Here is a 23159-nt window from a genome sequence, read left to right on the forward strand (position 1 = left end):
CAAAAGCAGTGCCTTAAAAAAACAGTAGTAGGCTAAAAGAAAAAGCCCATAGGCCTAAAACTTGGTAGCCTATCTACATCATTATATAAAAAGAACTCAAAAATAGTTCCAACCAATCAGCTATCAGCACCCTCTAGAACCTTCCCAGCAGAGGCAGTTCTCCTCAGATTTTCACCGCACGTCGTGTGGAAGGGAGTCTCCCTGAGTGCCTACTCAATTTCTTCACTTTCTCTTCAAGATGTCTGTCAAGAAAGCTCTTTTTAGAGCTTGTAGGACCTGTGAGAAGAGGAGGGTCCACGTGGATGACCAGTACAAGGATTGAATTTACTGCCTACATCCTAAACATGTTGTTAAGGATTGTAGAATCTGCCAGGCTTTCCCTGCTAAAACTATTAGGGACAGGGAAGCAATGCTTCCTTTATGGTTGAAATCTTCCTCGGCTGAGGATGACAAGGCCTCTACATCTAGGAAGAGAGCTAGATCTCATGACCACTCCTCCAACGAGAGAAGGAAACATAAGTCTTCCCATGAAGTTTCTGACCAGTCACAGAGGCCTCCAAAAATCTCCTCTGGGTCAAAGCGGTCTTCGTGTTCTGAGGTTTCCAGTAGGCCTTCAACCACCAGAACCGTGAGTAAAATCCAGATTAAGACCATCTCTCTGGTTTCCTCACATACGGTTTCTGTGACTTCTGCTGCCCCGATGTCTACTGCGCCGGTCACCACTACTTCCATATCTTCGCCTATTGTTTCTTCTAAGATCTCCACTTCTAAAAAGTCGGGAAACACCCATTACAATGAAAGTACTGCATTGCGATACTATCACAACGCGACTATTACATCGCGGCAGGCTGCACAACGCATGCTATCGCGCCGCATGCTAAGACGTCGCATTGACATGTACATCGCTAGCGATGACAACATGTGGGAAACAATGAGGGTTTAGGATTTAGAACGCGTCCGAAATATCAGTTCACATAATGTATTACGTGTGGGAAACAATTAGGGTTTAGGATTTAGAACGTGTCCGAAATATCAGTTCACATAATATATTACAACGTGTGGGAAACAATGAGGGTTTAGGATTTAGAATGTGTCCGCATATATAAATATATGGGAAATGCACGATCACAGAACGGGCACATCAGTGCTTAATGATTGCTGTAAACTGCGTGGCCCCACAACAGATGCTCACATAATATATTTAATGATTTCTGTAAACTGTGGCCCCTCAACAGACGCTCACATAATATATCAATATATGGAAAATGCACGATCACAGAACGGGAAACGATGTGGGCTGCGGCCAAGCGCTACCGACTTTGGTGCAGGAAACCAAGGTTTGAGCCTCGTATCACGTCTCCCCGGGACTATACAAAAGTAGACACTTATTACTATTTATGTGTTTACTACATTTTAATATATATATATATATATATATATATATTTATATATATATATATATATATAACTGTATGGAAAAAACGTGATACAAAAAAATACACTTACTACTTTTTGTGTTAACTTCATTATAAAACATATATAAAATATATAAATATATGGAAAATACTTGTTATGTGTTTGTGTGTACTACATTTTAGGATGGATGCATGAATGATGGATGGGTGGCTGGATGGATGGAGGAGTGTGGCTCACGGTGTAGAGCAGGCAGACCTGGAAGCTGAGGTCAGACCCGGGACCAGGGTTCAATTCCCGACGCCGCAGGGTCTTGAGCTCAAATGCCCACGAACTCGATAATTCTCGCTTCGGTGCCTGCTCTAATCATGGGTTCTCACTCTGCAACTCTGGGCATTAAGCTTGCTTAATCTCCACAACGGCCCCCCGCGGCGGGATGCCTGGCTTTCACCTTGGGGATGCCCTGTAGGGACTATCTCACAGGGAAAAGCCAGGACGGGTTCCCAAGGCAAGCGCCGGGAAACCTCCGGGTAGCTGTGCGCTCAATAAATGCAATAATAATAATAATAATAATAATAGGTAGATGTATGGATGGCTGGGTGGTGATGGGTAGGTGGATGGGTGGGTGGATGGATGGATGTATTCTGGGTGAATGGATGGATGCATGAATGATGGATGGATGGGTGGCTGGATGGATGGGTAGATGTATGGATGGCTGGTGATGGATGGGTGGATGGGTAGGTGGAGGGATGGATGGGGAATGGCTGGGCGGATGGATGATGGGTGGATGGATGATGGGTGGATGGATGATAGGTGGATGGATGATAGGTGGATGGATGATAGGTGGATGGATGCATGGGTGGATGGATGTGTAGGTGGATGGGTGAATGGATGGATGAGTGCATGGGTGGATGGATGGGTGGCTGGCTGGATGGATGGATGGATGGATGGATGCATGAATGATGGATGGATGGGTGGATGCATGGGTGGATGGGTGGATGGATGCATGAATGATGGATGGAAGGGTGGCTGGATGGATGCATGAATGATGGATGGGTGGCTGTATGGGTGGATGTATGGATGTATGGATGGCTGGGGGCTGGGTGGTGGATGGGGGGATGGATGGGGGGATGGATGGATGGATGGATGATGGATGGGTGGACGGATGGATGGGTGAGTGGCTGGCTGTGTGGGTGCATGGTGGATGGATGGGTGGATGGATGTGTGGCTGGGTGGTGTGTCCATGATGGGTGGATGGATGGTGGGTGCATGATGGGTGGATGGTGGATGGGTGGATGCATGATGGATAGGTGGATGGCTGGGTGGATGGGTAATGCTAGGATGAGGGAATGGGATAGGAGTTGGTTACTGCTAAGTCAAGGACAAGGATTGGGGTTTGGGTAAGTGTTAGTCATGTTTAGGTTAGGTAAGTGAAAAGGGTCAAGGGTCAGAGTGTCTCGTTAGTGTCAGACAGGAAGTCAACTGCTGGGTTCTGGAGAGCTTGCACTCTGATGTTTTCCAGGCGCAGTTTCTGAACTTGTACATTTCGCTCCCCAGAGAGCCCAGTCCTAGGGTCTTTGGGGGGGGGGTTGTTGTCTTCCACAGAACCGAGACCCCAGAGCGCCTCTGTGGGGCCGCGAGTGACCCCAGGTGCACCCCTCTTCACGAGAATGACCCTGATGTATGTCAGTCATAATCCATGTTGTCTTCCCTAGGTCTATGGTGTCTGTTTGCAGTCAGTAGTGACAACGGAAGGAAGGTCTCACCCTTGTCCAGTTAAGTTGTCTGGTGCTGCAGGCCAGTCTCTGCTCACCCCACCTCTCCATGTGTTGTTCTCTGCAGTGGATGTCTGCCGTCGGGGCCAATGCCCCTCTGTTCCAGGGCTGGTTGGTGCTGCTGGCCAGTCTGGGCTCACCCCACCTCTCCATGTGTTCTCTGCAGCGGATGTCTGCCGTCAGGGCCAGTGCCCCTCTGTTCCAGGGCTGGCTGGTGCTGCAGACCAGTCTCGGCTCACCTTATACTTGGACACCTGCTATTTTTATTTTTCTAAGTACATTAAAAACAATATTGTATTATTCTGTTTTTTTGGTACTTTTTTGGGGGATTCACAGACCTGCCACGACTCGCTCTGATATGTATATTCTGGTTCAGCAGAGAACCACGGAACCAATGTGTTTTTTAACAACCCTTGAAAACATTTATAGACAGTTTGAAATAGTTTTTTAAAAGTGAGTGGTTTATTAAAATAATAAAGAAACGTATATTTTAATAAGCAAATATAGTTTAGAACATTCTTTTAATGAATTTTCCAGATTCACAATGACATCGCAACATCATTGCGAATCCCATTGTGACACAGGAGCGAATGTTTTTTATGGTTAAACACCTTTCAATCATTCATAGAGGAAGTTTTATTGTGCCTTGGGTGTGGTTGTGAAACATCACATCACACTTCACAGATCTGCATCTGCAATTTTGTTTTTCACTTGATGTTTTTTTTATCTATGGCATCTGGAAGTGAAGAACATCTAGAGCCCCCTATTTTCAACGTACCATCTGGTGAAAGGAAAGTTATTGCACAAAAAGTAAGGTACACACTCTGTCAGAAACCAAGGAAGGTCCCAAAAATATTCATGTAGTATATCTGGCATGATGAAACACTTGAAGATGTTATACCCTCATCAGCTAGCTCGTGTTGAAAGAGAAAGAAATGTCAAAAATCCATCTACATCCTCTGCTGGGTAGGTAGTTCCTGATAATGGCGTTGTACTGGGTTTGTCCGGGCCATTAGGGAGAATTTTGCGGTGTGATGGAATGCGTGGTGTTTGTGTGCGATAAAGTATTTTGCATGCGTGTCAAGGCGGAGTGCGATGTAATGGTTTGCGTGGTGAATGCGTGCAATGTAATGTTGCGTGCGATGTGAGGAATGCGTTGTAATGGTGTGCGTTGTTTGTTTGCGTTGAATCATCATACATTCTAAAAAGTCTATGGTGGCAAAGGATTCCTTCTCTAAGTCTCCGTCGACGACAGCGTCTAGCTCGTCGACGACCGTTCCATCGACGACAAACGTAAAGACACCGTTGGCGAAGAGCCCGTCGACGTCAAGCCCGTCAATGTAGAGCCCGTCGACAACACTGTCGACGAAGAGCCTGACGACGACAACACTGTCGACGAAGAGCCCGTCGACGACACAGTTGATGAAGACTGCCTCAATAAAGATTATCCCATTGACGACTTAGAGCCCGTCGGCGAGGACTTCGTCAACGGCGATTCCTCCAGTATCGCAAACCACGCCGATCCCCTACACTCATTACCAATTGAAGTCTTACCATAGACAGGATTATAGTTCTATATCTCCTCTGCTTCCTTCGCATATCCTCGAAACTTATGTTGAGGATGACGACTTTGAGGAGGAAGATGATGAGAGACCATTCGGCATTGCTAGCCAGCCCTTTGAGCTTCAAATAAAGTGTCAGGAGGATGATGAGGAAGAGGACTACCAGGAGCGATACTACCAGGAGCACCCTATCTACACCATATCAAAGACCTCCCAGAAGGGTTCCGGACCCAGGAGAGACAAGTCATCTGCCTCCTACACTCATCCAAGATCTTCAAGCAATGTTGGCTGATTACCGGCACAGATTTCCTCTAGTGTCAACCGCCCCTGATTTGCCTCCTGTACCTACTGAAGTACCAGTCTCTCTGCCGCAAACAGAGGTTCCTAGTTCCCCATCACAACCTGGAGCAGTTCCTCAAACGCACCATGGTACTACTTCTTCAAACGAAGGTGTCGAAGAAGGGTAATTAACCGACAATGCTGGCAATGTGGATTCGTTGGACGATTCTATAATTCCCATGCATTCACCACCTATTCCTCAACCGTCAGACTCTCCGCCAGAAGACATCGGCGGTTTTTACAACCTAATGCAGTGTGCTGCAACAAGATCTCAGTTACCAGTCACTCTTGAAGATACGGATTGCTTCTTGCATGATTTCAAGGAGGAATACAGGAAGGTGACTAGAGCGATCCCCATTGTTGACTACATTTGGAATTAAAGGATAAAAATAATGAAGACGCCTGCAGTTCTTCCGCGCATTAAGAAGTACCGTGCTCCAGACACTCCATCTTGTCTGATAGGTCATCCTCGACCGGATTCAGTCATATCACAGGCTGCGCAGCAAATATTCAAGAACCCAGCTACGCCAATTTCAACACCGCCAGATAAGGAAGGAAGGAGGTTGGACCATATAGGGAAAAAGTTTTCATCCAATGCCGTAGCCTCCATTAAAGCAGCAAATTCACTGGCCATACTGGGTCTTTATGCCTGCAGATGTGGTCAGACCTGACAGAGTTCTTGGAACTTATCCCAGAAAATTCTCTTGGAAGGAGAACGAGCCGCATCAGAGATTATAGACTGTGCTCTAGATATTGCTAATACTAACATTAGGCAGCTTGCTGGAGCTGCAGTACTCCGACGCCAAGGATGGCTTAAAGCTACATCTTTTAGGCCAGAGGTGCAAACAAAAATATTGGACATGGCCTATGACGGTGATTCCTTATTTGGAAAGCATATAGATGAACCTATTTTAGCCATAAAGGCAGATACTGATACAGCAAAGTCTTTGGCTGCTCTCCAATACAAACGTGGATCGTTCCGAGGGGCCAGAGGTCGTGGCTTTACTTCAAGAGGTGGATACCAGCAACAAAACAGACAATATCAAATGCAATATAGGCAGCTATACGGCCAACTGTCTTACAGACAATCTTCCTCAAGTGGCTTCTCTCGCCAGGGCGGGCGAAAGCAATCAAACAATCAGGTTCAGGATTCCAATAGGAAGCAATGAGTCCAGCAGGACGCCAGTCCTCCCTACTTCCCTCCCTGTGGGCCGAAAGATTTCAGCCTTCAGCCTTTCTCCAACAATGGCAACAAATCACTTCGGATTAATGGGTTCTCTATCTGGTCAACAAGGGTAACAACTTGGAATTCATCAAACGACCACCTATTACCCTGCCCAAGGTTCCATCTACCCCTTGTATTCACTTTTTAAAGAAGCCTTAAAAATGCTTCACAAGAATGCTATAGAAAAGGTTCCATCATCTCAGAAGGGAACAGGTTTCTACTCTCCTTTCTTCCTCATAAAAATAAATCAGGAGAGTGCGCCCTATTCTCGACCTTCGCAAGCTCAACAGGTTCTTAAAGAAACCGAGTTTCCGGATGGTGACGCTTGCCGAGGTTTTAAGATGTCTCAACGAAGGGGATTTTATGGCTTCTCCGGATTTCAAGGACGCATACTTCCACGTCCCTATACATCACAAACATCGCAAATACCTACGATTCACAGTGGATGGCGTCCACTATCCGTTTAAGGTTCTCCCGCTCTGGCTGAAATCGGCACCAAGGACCTTCATGAAGTGCCTTGCACCAGTGGCAGCATCTCTGAGATCTCAAGGAATAAAAGTGTTCCCTTATCTCGACGATTGTTTAATCAAGGGACCTTCTCAGCAGGTAACCGACGATGCCATATCTTCATGCCTACATCTCTTTTCAAAGTTAAGACTCACTCTCAACGAAAGCAAGTCACAATTACGTACTCTTCAAATAATTCCTTTCCTGGGAGCGATGCTAGACACCATACAGTGCAAAGCATTCTTGTCAAAAGATCGCCAACAACGTCTGCAAAAATTGGCGATATCAATTTCAAGAAGGTCAGTTTTAGTCCGAACATTCTCTTCTCTTCTGGGGATGTGCTAATCGGCGATAAACCTGGTACCTCTAGCACAGCTCAGAATGAGACCTCTGCAGGAGGAGTTGCATCTACAATGGCAGCAAGCCGTAGGGTCATTCGACGACTCCAAGGTCACATCGCGCATGATAGACTCTCTACTTTGGTGGTCTCAGAAAGCAAACTTGACTCCGGGCACCTCTTTCTTGCCCACTCCTCCAGAATTCGTTCTAACAGACGCCTCCATGGAAGGATGGGGAGGCCATCTCCAGGATTTGCAAATTCAGGGAAGATGGACGCAGGAGTACAAGAAACAGCACAGCAACAGACTGGAGCAGCGTGCCATCTAGCTAAGTCACGTGCCCAAGGTACAGTTAAAACCTATCGCTTAAAGTGGAAGCGATTTCGTAATTGGTGCAAGGCGAATGATCTCCATCCTATTCAAGCTCCGGCGGAGGATATTCTTCCCTATTTATTATCTCTGGCCAGAGCTGGGCTTGTGTTCTCCTCTATCAAGGTTCACCTTGCTGCAATTTCCAGATTTCGGAAGAGCTCTAACAAACCTTCACTTTGTTCCTCTTCTCTTATCAAACAAGTCATGAAAGGACTTTTTAGAGCTTTTCCGCCAATATGTGCGCCTCCTCCTGAATGGGAGTTGAACACAGTGGTGGCTCAATGGATGAAAAGACCGTTTGAACCCATACACAATGCAGAGCTCAAATTTCTAACATGGAAAGTGGAATTGTTATTAGCTATTACTTCACTGCGAAGGGTAAGTGCAATTCAAACTTTCACCATCTCAGAACCCTTTCGCATTTCTCCAGAGATTACGTCACTTTAAGGACCAATCCCAAGTTCATCCCTAAGGTACGGGATCAATTCCATTTAAATCAGCCCGTAAAGCTTAAAACTTTCTTTCCGGACCCAACCGCGCCAACGGAAAGAGCTTTACACTCGCTCAACGTCAAGCGTTGTCTTAAGTTCCATTTAGAGAAAACCAAGGACATCAGATGATCCAATCAGTTATTAGTCGCCTATGGTCAAGCCACACTCCGAACTGCTGTATCTAAAGCGACAATAGCCAGATGGATTGCTTCAGCTATTCATTTCTGCCATGACAAGGCCAACAAACCTTTGCAGAGAAAGGTCAAAGTGCATTCCACTAGAACTATGGCAGCATCTAATACGTTATTTGCTGGTGTGACATTGGAAAACATTTGTCGTGCTGCGACATGGAAGAATGTCCACATGTTCGTGAAACATTACTGCCTGCAATCTGCATCGCAGGATGATACAGCTGTAGGACAAGCCGTTCTTCAACATCTTTTTCACTAAGCTTAGACTTAGGTTTTCATTTATGCTGCACTTTATGTGTATATATATATATATATAATATGTTAACTTATATAGCGCACGTTCACCGGGTTGGTTTCTTGGTGCTGATTGGAAAGGTGATGGGAGGTAATTTTATTCATGTGATTATTCGACTGCCTGTCTAAACAGCCATGTTTTTTGGAGTTTGCGGAAGGTCATGAGGTCTGTACAGGATCTGATTTCTAGGTGCAGTATCTTGGGCCCAGTGTAGAGAATCTTGATCCCCCATATCGTTTCTGTTTTAGGAAGGTGTTGTAAGGAGATGCAAGTGGGCAGATCTCAGATTGTGGGTAAGATTATGTCTGTTTATCATACTGATAATGAATTTGGGGTTACTGCCATTCAAGGATTTAAAGATAATACATCCCAGCTTGAAGGCGCTTCTCTGTGATATAGGGAGCCAGTGAAGTTTTTTCAGAAGGGGAGAGATGTGTTGGCGTTTGTTTTCCTGCAGAATTAACCTGGCCGCCTGGTTCTGCATCAGTTGGAGACGGTGGGTAAGGCGAGGACTGCCTGGAGTTTAGCTTCCTTAGTTAGGAACCTGCTGATTTTCTTTATTTTCCTTAGTTGGAAGAAGCAGGTGAAAATGACAGAACCAATTTGAGATTTCATGGTGAGGTCGCTATTGATCACAAGTCCCAGAGTCTTGGCATGATTAGATGGAGTCGGGGTTGTCCCAGTCCTTTGGGCCAGAACTGGGAGTTCCAGTGGTTGAGTGGGCAACCCGTTAGGATCAATTCTGTTTTGTCTAGGTTCAATTTCAGTTGATTACTGTTCATCCAGTCACGGATGAACAGCATTGTCGACTGAAATTCGTGGACGAGGTCAAGGAGTTATTAATAGAGAATACTAATTGGAAATCATCCCCATAGTTGAAGGTTTGAATGTTCCTTTCTTTTAACGCGTGAATCAGAGGGAGAAGGCAGAGGTTGAATAAGTGAGGTGAAAGTGAGGATCCCTGGGGGACTCCACAGGTAGTTTTAATCATGGGGGTCGTGAAACCACCAAGGTGGACTGACTGGGATCGGTTTGTAAGGAATGATCTAGTCCATTCGAGGGCTGGCCCTTCGATACCCGCATCCCTGACACGGTTGATCAGGATGTTATGATCGACCGTGTCAAAGGCGGCTGAGAGGTCCAGTAGCACCAGAGCTTGGGGGAGACCTTTGTCCGCTTTTTCTCTCTACGTATCCAATACAGATAGAATCACTGATTCTGTGGAGTGGGCTGGACGGAAACCTGCTTGATGTGCATCTAGATATTCCGATTGCTCCAGAAAGGCAGATATGCATTTAGCTACATGGGCTTCCAGCAGTTTAGCTAGGTAGGGAAGCAATGAGATTGGTCGGTAGTTAGTAAGGGTTAGCGTAATAAGTCATATATTTATGACTTTCAAATTATGCTTATTCTTGTATTTTGAATGTAATTCTCTTTAAGTCCAATTGATTTACATGCATTCTATAATCTGAAACTGTATATTCCTTGTTAATGTTCTAAACTTCATGGATGTGTAACTGCTTTTTAACAAATTTCTGTGTTTATTTTGTCAGCACTTTCCCCCTGAGCACCCACCCACCCCCCCCCCTCACACCTGCATCAGAATTGCGCGCGCAGCCGAGGTAAGCGCTGCCGCGGGTCGGAGTTCCTTTTGCCGCCATTCTCTGCAAAACCACAGGCCACGCCCCCTGCTCGACCCTACTTAAAGCGCGCTGATTAAAGAGCCCGCTTTAGAGATCAAAACACTCCTGAGGCGGAAAGCCGGGAGTTTGTTCGTCTTTTAAAAACTGCTTTTAAACACATTTCTGTGTTTATTTTGTCAGCACTTTCCCCCTGAGCACTCCCCCCTCCCCCCCATCTCTCCCGCATCAGAATTCCCCGCTCAGCCGAGGTAAGCGCTGCCGCAGGTCAGAGATCCTTTTGCCGCCATTCTCGGCAAAACCACAGGCCACGCCCACGGATGTGAGGCCACGCCCCCTCCCCTTCACCTACAAATGTGCCTCCCCTAGACACGTAGCAGGCGCACCAAAGGCAAGCCCGTCTGCGCCCGTCCGCTCCTCGCCCGTGCCTAGTGCCACCCTTTCAGTCCAAAAACTTCGCTATACAAGAGAAGCCCTACTGACGCTAAAACCAGGCCCATCGTCCTGCACTCAACCACTTGATATGACGACCTGGGTAGGATCTTGGAGTTGCAGACTCTGCAGGCACGGCTTTGGCCCCAACAATCAAGCTAGAAATCAGCCACCAACACAAGTAAGGAACCTACGCTGCGGGCTGATTAATGTTAGGTCCATGGGAAAGCACGCCGCACATGTATTTGATTTAATAATGGAAAAGAAGCTAGACTGCCTCTTTATGACGGAAACATGGTTGACATCTAATAGTAACCCTGACATAACAAACTCCCTCCCCCCAGGATACCGAATCTCTAGAGAGGATAGACCAATTCAGAGGGGTGGAGGTATCGCTATTGCTTAACGTGATACCCTGAACTGCCAAACTTTTACCATACCAGGCCTAAAAGGAGCAGAAAATGTTGGCTTTGCGCAAAAAATACACGACTACTTCACCTTCTCAGGGGCTTTAATATACCGGCCACCTGGTAAACACACAGACTTCACGAACAGCCTGGGTGAAGCAATAGGCAATCTAGCCCTCAAATCAGCCAACTTTACCATCCTGGGAGACGCCAACATACATCTAGACGCCCACTCAGATCAGGCCACAATATGCTTCACTGATACTATGAATGTCCTAGGCCTAAAAATTCTTACTACCTCCGCCACACTCAAGGCAGGACACATACTTTATTGTATCTGTTCCAATATCAAGTCACTTAAGGTAGACACTCCACAAACATTAACCTGGACAGACCATAGCTATGTCCCGTTCGAATTCCCAGTGACAGTCAACACTCGGACCAATAAAGTTAACAAAGTGCTAGGGCCTGCCCTAGTAGTACCCTGTTGGAAAGATCTGATTGGACAATCAGACTTCCTGACAAGAGCAGCTAGATCTAGACCGACTCCGTCAGGAGCTCCCGACAAAGACAGCCAGTCCTTTAGGGAATGAATCAACACACTCATCAAGGGCCAGGAGTCTGTCCCTCCCTGCCTGAGGACCATGAGAAAACAGAGACCCACCGCCCCCTGGTTCTCTCCCACCTTAAAAGAGGAACAAAGGAAGGTTAGGGCGCTCGAACGGAGGTGGCGTCTTAACTACATAGATCTTGACCAAGACATTTATAAAACTGCACGTCGCCACTATCATGGTTTGATTAAAACAGCCAAAAGGGAATACTATACAGAAGCCATAAATAAAAGCAATAACAAACAAAAAGAAATCTTCAACATTGTAAACACCTTCACTAACCCCAAAACCATGCAAAAAGACATCCCCCTCTCTCAGACCCTCTGCAACACCATTGCAGATTTCTTTGAAGGAAAAATCCTAACACTGACTAAAGACTTCCCCCAACCTCATAGCCATGAGGAGAGCTCGGCAAACAATATCAGTGTAATAACACCTACCCTGACCTCTTTCAAACATGTTAGCCAAGAAGAATCCCAGATAGAAATCCTCAAAATTAAATCTGGCTCCCCCTTCGACCCCTGTCCCCCGATGGTTCTCCACACACTAACAGAGATCGCCAACCCATTCGTTAACAGCATCATAAATTCCTCACTTAACCGAGGCCTGGTCCCCGAAGAATGGAAACTTGCAGCAGTAAACCCTTGCAAAAAAAATCACTACCGTACCCTACTATTCTCACAAATCTTAGTCCCATTTCCCTACTCCCGGTTTTCTGTAAACTTACGGAGAGGGTAGTCAATAAACAACTTACCGCTTTTTTGGAAACCAACAACATCTGGCACCCCAACCAAGCAGGTTTCAGATCCCAACATTCAACCGAATCAGCCCTAATCTACACCTCTGAAACCCTCCGCGCAGCACTAGATCAGGGAAAGAAAGTAGTCCTGGTGCTGTAAGACCTGTCCGCGGCATTCGACACGGTGTCCCATACCATTCTGTTGGACCGTCTAGCTGCGGCAGGAATTGCCGAACTGTACTGAGCTGGATAAAAAGCTTCCTTGCAAATAGGAGACAAGTGGTGGTCTTAGGACAGTACTGGTCAGAAGAAAAGTTAGTAGGCTCTGGAGTCCCCCAGGGCTCATGCCTGAGCCCTACGCTTTTCAATGTATATATGGCCCCACTAATCACCCTCATCTCATCCTTTGGGATAGATACCATCGCATACGCAGACGATACACAGCTCATTCTGGTTATGGAGGATGACACCTGTGAAGCCGAAACAAAGCTTCAAAACTGCCTTACTGCCACGTTCAAATGGATGAACTTAAACCATCTCTAGTGCAATACTGGGAAAACTGAAATCCTACCCTTTGGTAAAGGAAATACCTTCAACCCCACCTCTTGGTGGCCAGAGGACGCTATTGCCCCCCCAAGTACTGCCTCCTCAGTCTGCACCCTAGGGATCAAATTTGACCCCCCCCCTGAGTTTTAAACAGCAAGCCACGGCTGTAGCAGGGACCTGCTTTGGAATTATAAAAGGGCTCAGGAAATTTGTCGACCTAATCCCCATCTCCGCAAGGAAAACGGTTGCAGTAGCCCTCATAACCTCCCGCATCGACTATTGTAATAGTCTATATGCAGGGACTAATAGAGAAGTCTGTCACAAACTACACATGGTGCAACATGCTGCAGCCAGGCTAGTGTTAGGATGGAAAAAGAGAACCTCGGCCACAGCAGCAATGAACATCCTACACTGGCTGCCCATCTATAAAAGGGTGCTCTTTAAAATTCGACTGATCACCTTCAGGGCGTTCAATGGAAAGGGACCCAACTACATATTAAGAATGTTTAAACACTACACCCCCCCCCCCCCCCCCACGATGTCTCAGATCTAAAGGGGCCAACCTTCTCCCAATTCCCAAATTCAGACTCAAGACTAAGGGAGGTAAATCCCTGGCGGTACTAGGCTCCAATGCCTGGAATACTCTCCCCTATCATCTCCGTCAAATCCCCACAGAATCAATCTTCAGAAAAACCTCAAAACTTGGATCTTCACCCTTTCCGAAGAACAATGTAAAAACCTTGTCTAGACAACTTCCCCCCTCCCCCACCATACCTACCAGACGTCTGATTTTGACTCTCTATCTACAGCGCAAAGATGCTCCTTGGAGTGCAGCCTGCGCTTTACAAAAACCCCATTACATTACATTACATTACAAGTATATAAACGCTGTCTCCCACCATCCGCAAACAACACTATTTGGCTTACTGCTTGCTATTCTGATTCAGGCATGTGAATCTATGAAAGATACATATATCATCAACAGGAGAGAAAGGGCTCATAAGACCACTCTTGTACCCCATATGAGTAATAATTTGCAAATCAACAAAAGAGTGACAAATAAAGTAAAGGGATAGTCAATGCCTACCACCAGGTAAAGGAGTTATATCAAACAAAGAGCAGACAAACAGTAAGGATTGCATGCAGAGTGCCACAAGAAGAACCCTCAGGCACCAACAAGACAGTCGGTTGCCATTTGTCTTCATTGGGTCCTTTTCAGAAAGAAGTGATTGAGAAATTAAAAGAAGTATGGACTACTCCCCGAAAAGAGTTAGTTTTATTAAGGGGGTAGCTCTAGCTTCATTAAAAGTCATAGTAAGAAAAATCGGACAGGATTGTGGTTATGTTAGTTTGAACCACCCAGTCCTAAATAACAATTTAGGCCGACATGTTTCTGCTAATACGAGCCAAAACTCGGCTCAGCGTTCATCAGGACCATACGTAAATACTTCAAGTGGGTGAAGCACGCTAAGGCTTCACTGCCGCTTGAGGTAAACAAAATATCTAAAAAAGATTACGACCGTATGTGTAATCAGGACACTGGGACTTCCAAGTGTTTCTCCTCCTATATGTGAGGGATCTAAGTCTGTAGGGAAAAATAAACAGAACAAAAAACACAGGATGTATGTTTATATAGAAAAGCACTCTGTTTAAAGTTTCCTACTTATTGCAGGATATAAAGACCATTCCTTATAAAGGTGTAAACACCATCACCCAATGTGTGAACAATAAATTGCTGCGACATTATTAGGTCTAAAAGCTCTCACTATGTAGCCTGTTTAATGGTCAGGGATCATATGCATATTCTGCTAAAATACCTTACAGGCATTCCTGATTGATTTAGGAAGAATTATTCGAGAGAGCCAAATGGTTTTCTGGGAAGGCACACTAATAGCAATTTTAAGCGCATCAACTTTTCAAGATTAAAGGAGCGCAATGGAAAATATTTCAATCCATGTCATTAAACAAGTGTCCAAAAAATTATTTAAAACGAATCTGCAGTCAAAATCAATCGGCCACCAGGCGCTCAGAATACTGAGCGTTATAAAAATACACCTTCACTACATGAAAGATACCCCAATACTGGATAAGAAAACCAGTTATTTACATGTAACTACAGTTATCCAGTATTGGTATCTTTCATAGATTCACATGCACCCACCCTCCTCCCCGGCGAGACAGTTCTTTACGTGGGATCCCTGCTTCCCACTTATGCTACGAAAATCCGAGGAGAACTGCCTCTGCTGGGAAGGTTCTATAGGGTGCTGATAGCTGATTGGTTGGTACTATTTTTTAGTTCTTTTTATATAATGATGTAGATAGGCTACTAAGTTTTAGGCCTATGGGCTTTTTCTTTTAGCCTACTACTGTTTTTTCTAAAGCACTCTTGGTGTTTCACTCAAACTTATGGCAGACTCTAGGTCACCCTGGACTATAATTACTAGGGAGTATTTTAGTGAAGTATTTCAAGGGGATAGTTTTTTCAAAGACCTAAAAAAATCATATATAATTACAAAAGCATTTGACGGATGTATAATTTATATGGAAGGGTACATAGGAGTTGACATGCATTTCAAAGGACATGTAGCCTTTGTGAAACTATATATAGCCACAAAGGGTGTGAATGTGCTTGAAGGGAAAGACCAGTGGAATCTAAAAATAATGCTCAATCCACGGAATAGTGATTCAGTTATGGTTATAGATACTGATCATAATGCATGTCAAACGGTTAAGGGTGTAGTCAATGTTGGTGATTGCATTAAAAATATTATTGCTTCTTTTCCAAATGTTTTCTCTAAAGATTTAGGAAAAGTACATAACTTCCAACACAAAATTAAACTTAGGCAAGGAACTGTTGCAATGAAACAAAAAATGAGAAATGTACCAATTAACATTAGAGAAGATCTTAAACCTTTGTTTAAGAATCTTATTGAGGAAGACATTGAGGAGATTGAGTATTCAAAATGGGTTTCACCCATTGTTTTGGCCCGCAAGTCGGATCAAAGTTTAAGATTGTGTGTGGATTTGAGAGCCCTTAACGCTAATTTAATTGTGGATTGTCATCCTTTACCAAATATTAATGAGGTTGTTTGTCTGTTGGAAGGTGCGAAAGTTTTCTCCACTTTCGACTTACGTTCAGCCTATCATCAAATTGTATTGTCAGAGGAGTCGAAACATTTGACCGCTTTTTTTACTCCTGAGGGTCTTTTTCAATATGACAATATGCCGTTTGGCTTAGCTTCTGCGGCATCTGTTTTTCAACGTACTATGCATCATATTTTTAAAGACCTCCAGGTTTTTGTTAAGTGTTTTCAAGATGACATTCTTGTGTTTTCTCCTGATGATAATTCCCACAAAGGTCACATCATTGAAGTGTGCAAACGCTTGGAATTGAATGGTCTCACACTGAAAGACAACAAGTGTAAAATGTTTCAGGAATCAGTGGAGTATTTGGGACATACTCAGTCTGGAGATGGTGTTGTCCCAAAGAAATCCCTTGTTGAGGCAATTGTGAAAGCTCCACATCTGGATAACAAAGAAAAACTTCTATCTTTCAATGGGTTATGTGAATACTACAGTAAGTTCATCAAGGATTTTGCAACTAAAATGGAACCCTTGAGAGAACTTACCAGACAAAAGGTGGTGTTTCATTGGGGAGAGAAACAGGAGTCTGCTTTTCAGCTGATCAAGGATGAAATTGTTCATGCTCCTATTTTGAAGCCATTTTGTGTCAAAAAAATGTGTGTGGTCACAGTTGATGCCAGTGAGTATGGACTTGGAGTTTATCGCAGAAAAGTGGGAAGGACAAATGGTGTCTTGAGTTTGCCTCAAGAACTCTTAACGAGACGGAGAGGAAATATTCTGTTATAGAGAAAGAGTTGTTGGAATGTGTGTAGGGAAAAGAGCATTTTCGAAATTTCTTGTGGGGTAGTCGATTTTCGTTGAGGACTGATCACAAACCATTGGTTTCAATTTTATCTCCAGGTGGTGGCCGTAATGCAATAGCACGTATTAGCAGACTGATGTCTAGGTTACAAGAGTACAGTTTTAGTATTGAGTATGTTCCAGGAAAAATAACGTAACTGCAGATTGTCTTTTCAGATTACCTTCCAATACGGAGTTTGATCAAGTGGAAGATGATGGGGATGATGTAGAAATAGTTGCTTCCTTGGGATATTTTATTGCCAATTAATTTTCTGCAATTTCAGAAATTACATGGAAAAGTTATACTAGTAAGGACGCAAATTGGGAGCTGTGAAGAAATATATCTTGGAAGGTTGGCCTAGATTTCATATGATATCTTCTGAGTTAGTCTTTTAATCAAGTATTGAATGACTTGGAATTAGACAAAATATATTATTTTCAAAGGGGGAAAATGTGTTCCCCCTGAGGGAATGCAAGATGAGATTATCAAACTTGCACATGAGAGCCATTTGGGGATGGTGTCAATGAAAAGATTGATAACATCTAGTTTTTGGTGGCCTGGCATGGACAAGATGATTGATAGAGTAGTTCGAGTTTGTCCTGTTTGTGTTAATAGTGATAAAATGTTGAAAGCTCACCCAGCTCCTTTGATACCCATTGATAGCCATTGAATGGCCGAAAAAATCCTTGGAGGAAATTAGCTTTTGATATTTCCGGACCATTTAATTGTTTACCTCAAGATGCATGGTTTGCTTTAGTCTTGATTGACTATCATTCGAAGTGGCCTGAAGTCAGATTTGTTTCAAATGCCAACTCACAAATAATTGTGGAATTTTTCAGAGAAGTTTTTGCTCGGAAAGGGAGTCTAGAAGTTCTCATAACGAACAAAGGTGTGCAATCGAAACCTAAAGAATTAGAGGATTTTCTTAATTCTGTGATATTAAACACATCACTACACCATTGTACGAACCACAAGGGAATGGCCAGGTGGAGAGATTTAATCAGGTATGGAAGGATTGTGTTGAGTGGGCCAGGAAGAATCCTAATAAATGGAAGTGTGTGCTGCGTGAAAGATTGTGGATGTATAGGATTACTCCTCATTCTTCTACAGAACTTAGTCCATTCAGTTTATTCAGAGGAAGGGAACTAGTTTACAAATTGTGTCCTTGGTGAATTAAGGAGAAACTTAGTTACTCTGTTCCAGCTGATACTCTTAGTACTTCATTGAGAGTAAAACGTTATCAAGACAAAATGAAATTGTACCATGATGCGAAACAAAATGTGAGGATTCCAAATTTTGTTGTTGGGAATTTTGACAAGATACGCAAGCCTGGATTTTTGTTTAAAGGTTTTTCAAAATATGGACCTATTCGGAAAGTTGTGAGAGTCAATCGTAACAGTATTGTTACTAATGATGGCAAAGTATGGAACGTTAGGCATGTTGTTAAGTGTCGTAGTGTTCCTGGAATTGTTATATCTCCAAATGAAGATGGAACATTTCATTCAAAGACTTTATCCAGCAAAGACACCGTGGCTTCAAGAGTGAAAGCTAGTAAAAGGATTATAAATACTCCAGTTAGATTTAGAAATTAAAATTTTTGTGTTTGTTATTTTATTTATTTTTATGGGTAAGATATGTTGCATTTCTGTATTAACTTATTTAATATCATTACCCTAATGTATGTCAGTAATGGTTTATCTTAGAATATTACTCTGAGATCTCTGTTGCTATGGTTTGAGGGGTTCGAGACTCCATGTAACAGATCCTGCACAGATGCTGAGACTTTCTGCATGAAGAACTTGTGTACTGTGTCTCTCTACAATAAATCCTATTTTTATAATTTTGTATTTTGTGGATTACTTCAAACTGCTTTTGTATTCTTACCGTGGTACTCCCGCCTCGGCGACGGGGAATGATTCAGGCATGTGAATCTATGAAAGATACCAATACTGGATAACTGTAGTTACAGGTAAGTAACTTGTTTTCTTCATACTTTGTCAAGAAAAGTCTTGCAATATGGAGTTCTGTTCATGCATTTCCTACACGTTAAGGTCTAGATTCGGAGAAAGTGTGTCAGCCCGCCCTCCTATTCTCATTGGCTTTTTAAAATCATATCTTTAAATGATCTTTGCCATATCATTTCTTACTTCCATTGCTTTTCTGTGGGGCATGCTTGTGATTCAGTTCTGCCAATTGAGAAGGAAAACGTACTTATTACCTACTTTTTTCATTGGGGGCTGTGCTCCTCTAAGCACTGCAGTCCTGCTGACCCCCAACTGCTTTAGCTGAAAGTTGTGTGACATTGGAGCTGCTTGTTTACTCAGTGCAACAGTGTTGCTTTTGAGCTTCTTGAAGATGTTGCTCAGGTGACTCCATTCCCTTGTGTTTCCTTCCTTCAAGAATTAGTACTAATTCAGCTTATTGGTAAATCTCAATTGTTAAGAGTACAAGTACATTTCTTGTTGATTTGAGAAACTTTAATCACACAGCTTGGTTTGTTGATATTAACTCCTAATTACTGTTGGAGATATTGAGTATTTTGCTATTTAAATTGAAATTACTTTTAACTGTGCATATTTTGCTCCCTCAGGCTTACCAACGTTTACAAATCCAGCAGCAGATGTTACAGGCTCAGCGTAATGTTTCCGGACCCATGAGACAGCAGGAGCAGCAAGTAGGTCAAACACGTCATCACTTGCTCAGTACGACCCCTGGCTTTTGCTAGTCTGTTCATTTGTGTTGTACCAAAGCCTTTGCCAACTGCTCACATGAATGCAAGGTTCTTGTTCCAGGTCCATTACTTCATATTGGTGATGTTTGAAGCTGATATGTTATTTAACGGTGTACCTGCCCAGTTCAGAATTCTGATTTTTGGGTTGAGCCTTCTAGACAGCGCACCCACTGACTGTTGCAAGACATTGTGGGTTACCAAGAACATAGTGGGGCTTCGAGCCTGCCCGTCGCTTACAGTTGGTTGAATCGCCTGTCACTCATTAGCCTGCTTCTTATTCTTGTTCCAGCTTGTCATTCTGGTGTTTGTCCTTCCCATGGAGCATTTCCTCTATACCACCTCGTTGATTGGCTGGCATCTCTGCTTCCATTGGTTGCTTTTCAACCTTTTTCCTTGTGTATTCCCTGCACTCCATGTTGCCCTCTGTCACTAGTGTGCTTAATCCGTTCCCCTTCCTGTTGCGCTTGCCCCTATTCTTCTCTATTGTTTCTCAGTGACCTCAGTGTTGCTTTCTGCCCAGCTGCGCCCCCTTCTCTTGTCCTTTTGTTTCCCCACCCACGCCCTCCATGTCGCTTTCCTCCAGCCTCTGTGTTGCTCTCCTCCCCCACCTTCCCCTGTTTTGCTTAAGCAGCCCCCGCAATGTTCCTTAAGCATCCTGTATGGGGTTGGAATCCCCTACGCTCTCCCCTGTGTGTTGCTTCTGCTCTATTACCTGTTTAAAAAAAATGTGCAAAAGTCTTTTTTTTTATTACTGATCCATCTCGAATCAGTAACTAAAAAGTAAACAGCTGCATCATTTTGTAGGAGTGCACACGCAGCGTCAAAGGCATTTTTTTGTTACTTTAGCCATACTGCACAACATTGAGGATGCTGTTTAGCATGGCCGAAAACCATTGGCAAACCGAGTAGGTCTCAAGGACCAGACATATTGGCTTTGCTAATACTTTTTTTCTTATTACTGGGATTTAAAGGCTATGCTACCGTGAGGCGATAATGCTCTTGTTTAGCATTAAGTGAGGCATTAAGCATGCTAAATTAAAGGTTCTTCTGGGGAATTCATCCCACTTTCCTCCGAAATTGATGGAAGACCTCCTCCTGTTTAGAGGGAGTGAAGTTGTACAACCAGATTGTTATTTTAAAAGAATATATTCAGTTGTGGGAAGCACCTGAAGTTTAAAGTAAAAGGATAGAAAACAATGGAAATGTGATGTGACTGCCACACTGGCCTATAGGCGCATCTCTGTAGCATTGTAGCTCTTCAGAAATTGTGTAATGTATATTCTCCTTTACCAAAACTCCCAGGGTGGGACTCTTAGCAGTGGTGAAGATGTGGCTGTCTCAATTGTGTTTGCGGGTTCGAGAGAGCAGTGAAAAACTATTTATTGCAGCCCTAAGTTCATCTATGTAATGTGGACAGGCGTCTAGTAGGTTTAGTCCACAGTCTATTTTTTGTAACGCTGTACATAATCAGGGTTTCTATTACCTATTCATTGGTTCTCCATTCATTGACCTCAGAAGGATGAAAAGCGGAGGCAACCGTGTTAGGTTTGGAGCTTTGATATGGAGGTTTCACTGATCTTAGCAGCAAATGCTTACTTTATTGAGCTAGATTACATATTTATTTTATTTTATTTTATTTGTAGTTCATTGTATGAACCATGCTGGACAATTTATTGTGCCTCTATAACGCCGGTCCCATTGAGCTGCAATACTGCTTTTTTCTTATAGATTTTCAAAGTGCCCTTTTGCTGGTAACAGTCAAATTAGTCAGAACCTTTAACATAAAAAAGTGTTTAGAAGAAGTCTTGGACACTCGATTGATAACATAATAAACGTATCCGGTATTGGGGTATCTTTCATAGATTTACATGCTTGAATCATTTCCCTTAGACGAAGTGGGATCCCCACGTTAATTTAAATAAGGCAGTAGTTAACACCTTCCATAGGCTATCATGGTGCAAACCATGCATTTAGTAGCCCATCTACCACCTTTCTTAAAAAATGACCAAACTTGTAGGTACAATCTATCAGTAACTAGCATCCTCTCGAACCTTCCCAAGAGAGGTTAAATCACTCAGATTTTCACCGCACCTCATGGGTGAAGGGAGTCTGATTGATTGAGAGTAAGAAATTCCACCGCCTATTGATGAATGGGACAGTTACATCGTTTCCACACCATCACTTCTCCTTATTATCCGTCTGTCTCTCCTCCGGAGGATATTGGAGGATTTCATAACCTGATGGATTGGGCTGACTCTAGATTTCATCTGCCCACAATAGTGAAGCAATCAGATTGCCTCCTTTATGATTTTAAAGAACAATCAAGCAAAGCAGTGAGGCCTTTACCCATAATTGACTATATTGGGCAGGAGGGCCTTAAGGTCATGAAGTCACCAGTCACAGTGGTGCCTGTGTTACCAAGACTAGAGAGCATACTGCAACATCTACCTGAGCCATTCAAAGAACAAGCTCATACTCTTATTCAGGAGGGGTAGCTCATCACAAATGCTTCCATTAAATGTGCATTAGACACAGCAGATACCACAGCAAGATCCGTTAACACTAGTGTCTTGCTAAGACGACACGCATGGCTACGCATCTCGGGCTTTAAAAGCGAGGTGCAATCTACTATTCTAAACCAGCCGGTCAATCCAGACTTCCTCTTTGGACCAGCAGTTGATAATATTCTGGATAAAATGAAAAAAGACACTGAAACTGCAAAATCAATGGGTGCGCTGCAGTTCCAATAGCATAAAAGCTCCTTTCGGCGCTCATCCTACAGAGGAGCTGCACGAGGCAACACGTCACAAGGTGCCTCGGCATATAAAGCCAATACCCAGTCTACCTTCAATAAAGTTCCCAATCGAAGTGGATACAGAGGTAATAGCAATAAGGGGAGAGGACGTGGAGGCAATAACAGAGCCTCCACTGCCACAAAACTGTGACTTCAATACACTACCTCCAGACCACATAACACCGGTCGGAGGAAGAATACAACAGTTCCTACCAGTCTGGAACAACATTACCACAGACAGGTGGGTAAGACAAATTATCCAGTATGGCTACTGTCTAGAACGGACTTCTACTCCACCCAACATACCACCCAGACACCGTCCAGTGTCCACGGAACACATCGCCCTGTTACAACAAGATGTGAAAAGTATGCTGGAGAAGGGGGCCATAGAGCTAGTCCCTTTCCAGCACCAAGAAACAGGAGTATACTCACTATACTTCCTCATTCCCAAGAAGGACGGGTCCCTCAGACCAATACTGGACCTCAGACCCCTAAACCAGTATATACTTTCGGAGCACTTCCACATGATCACTCTACAGCAAGTCCTCCCGTTGCTAAAGCAAGGAGACTTCCTAGCAACCTTAGACCTCAAGGATGCATACTTCCACATACCTATACATCCTTCTCACAGGAAGTATCTCAGGTTCACAATCCAAAACCAGCACTATCAATTCAAAGTTCTCCCCTTTGGGGTGACCACAGCTCCCAGAGTGTTAACAAAATGTCTAGCGTCAGTAGCTGCACATCTAAGGAGACAACACATTCACGTGTATCCATACCTGGACGATTGGCATTGATACAAGCAAAATCGTACGAACAGTGCAAG

The 23159-nt window shown here is 43.8% G+C and overlaps 1 protein-coding gene across 5 annotated transcripts in view; it reads left to right on the top strand.

The window, feature by feature from the left end:
- Window positions 1-23159, top strand: part of TNRC6C (trinucleotide repeat containing adaptor 6C) — a 948409-nt gene that overhangs the window by 635006 nt on the left and 290244 nt on the right. For all 5 annotated transcript variants that reach the window (XM_086930670.1, XM_086930667.1, XM_086930666.1 and 2 more), the window contains one exon: window positions 19399-19482. In XM_086930670.1, the coding sequence (XP_086786796.1) occupies window positions 19399-19482 (84 nt within the window). The remainder of the gene's footprint in view (window positions 1-19398; window positions 19483-23159) is intronic.

The sequence above is a fragment of the Lissotriton vulgaris genome, chromosome 7, assembly GCF_964263255.1.
Source record: "Lissotriton vulgaris chromosome 7, aLisVul1.2, whole genome shotgun sequence".
In the NCBI taxonomy this organism is placed as follows: Eukaryota; Metazoa; Chordata; class Amphibia; order Caudata; family Salamandridae; genus Lissotriton; species Lissotriton vulgaris.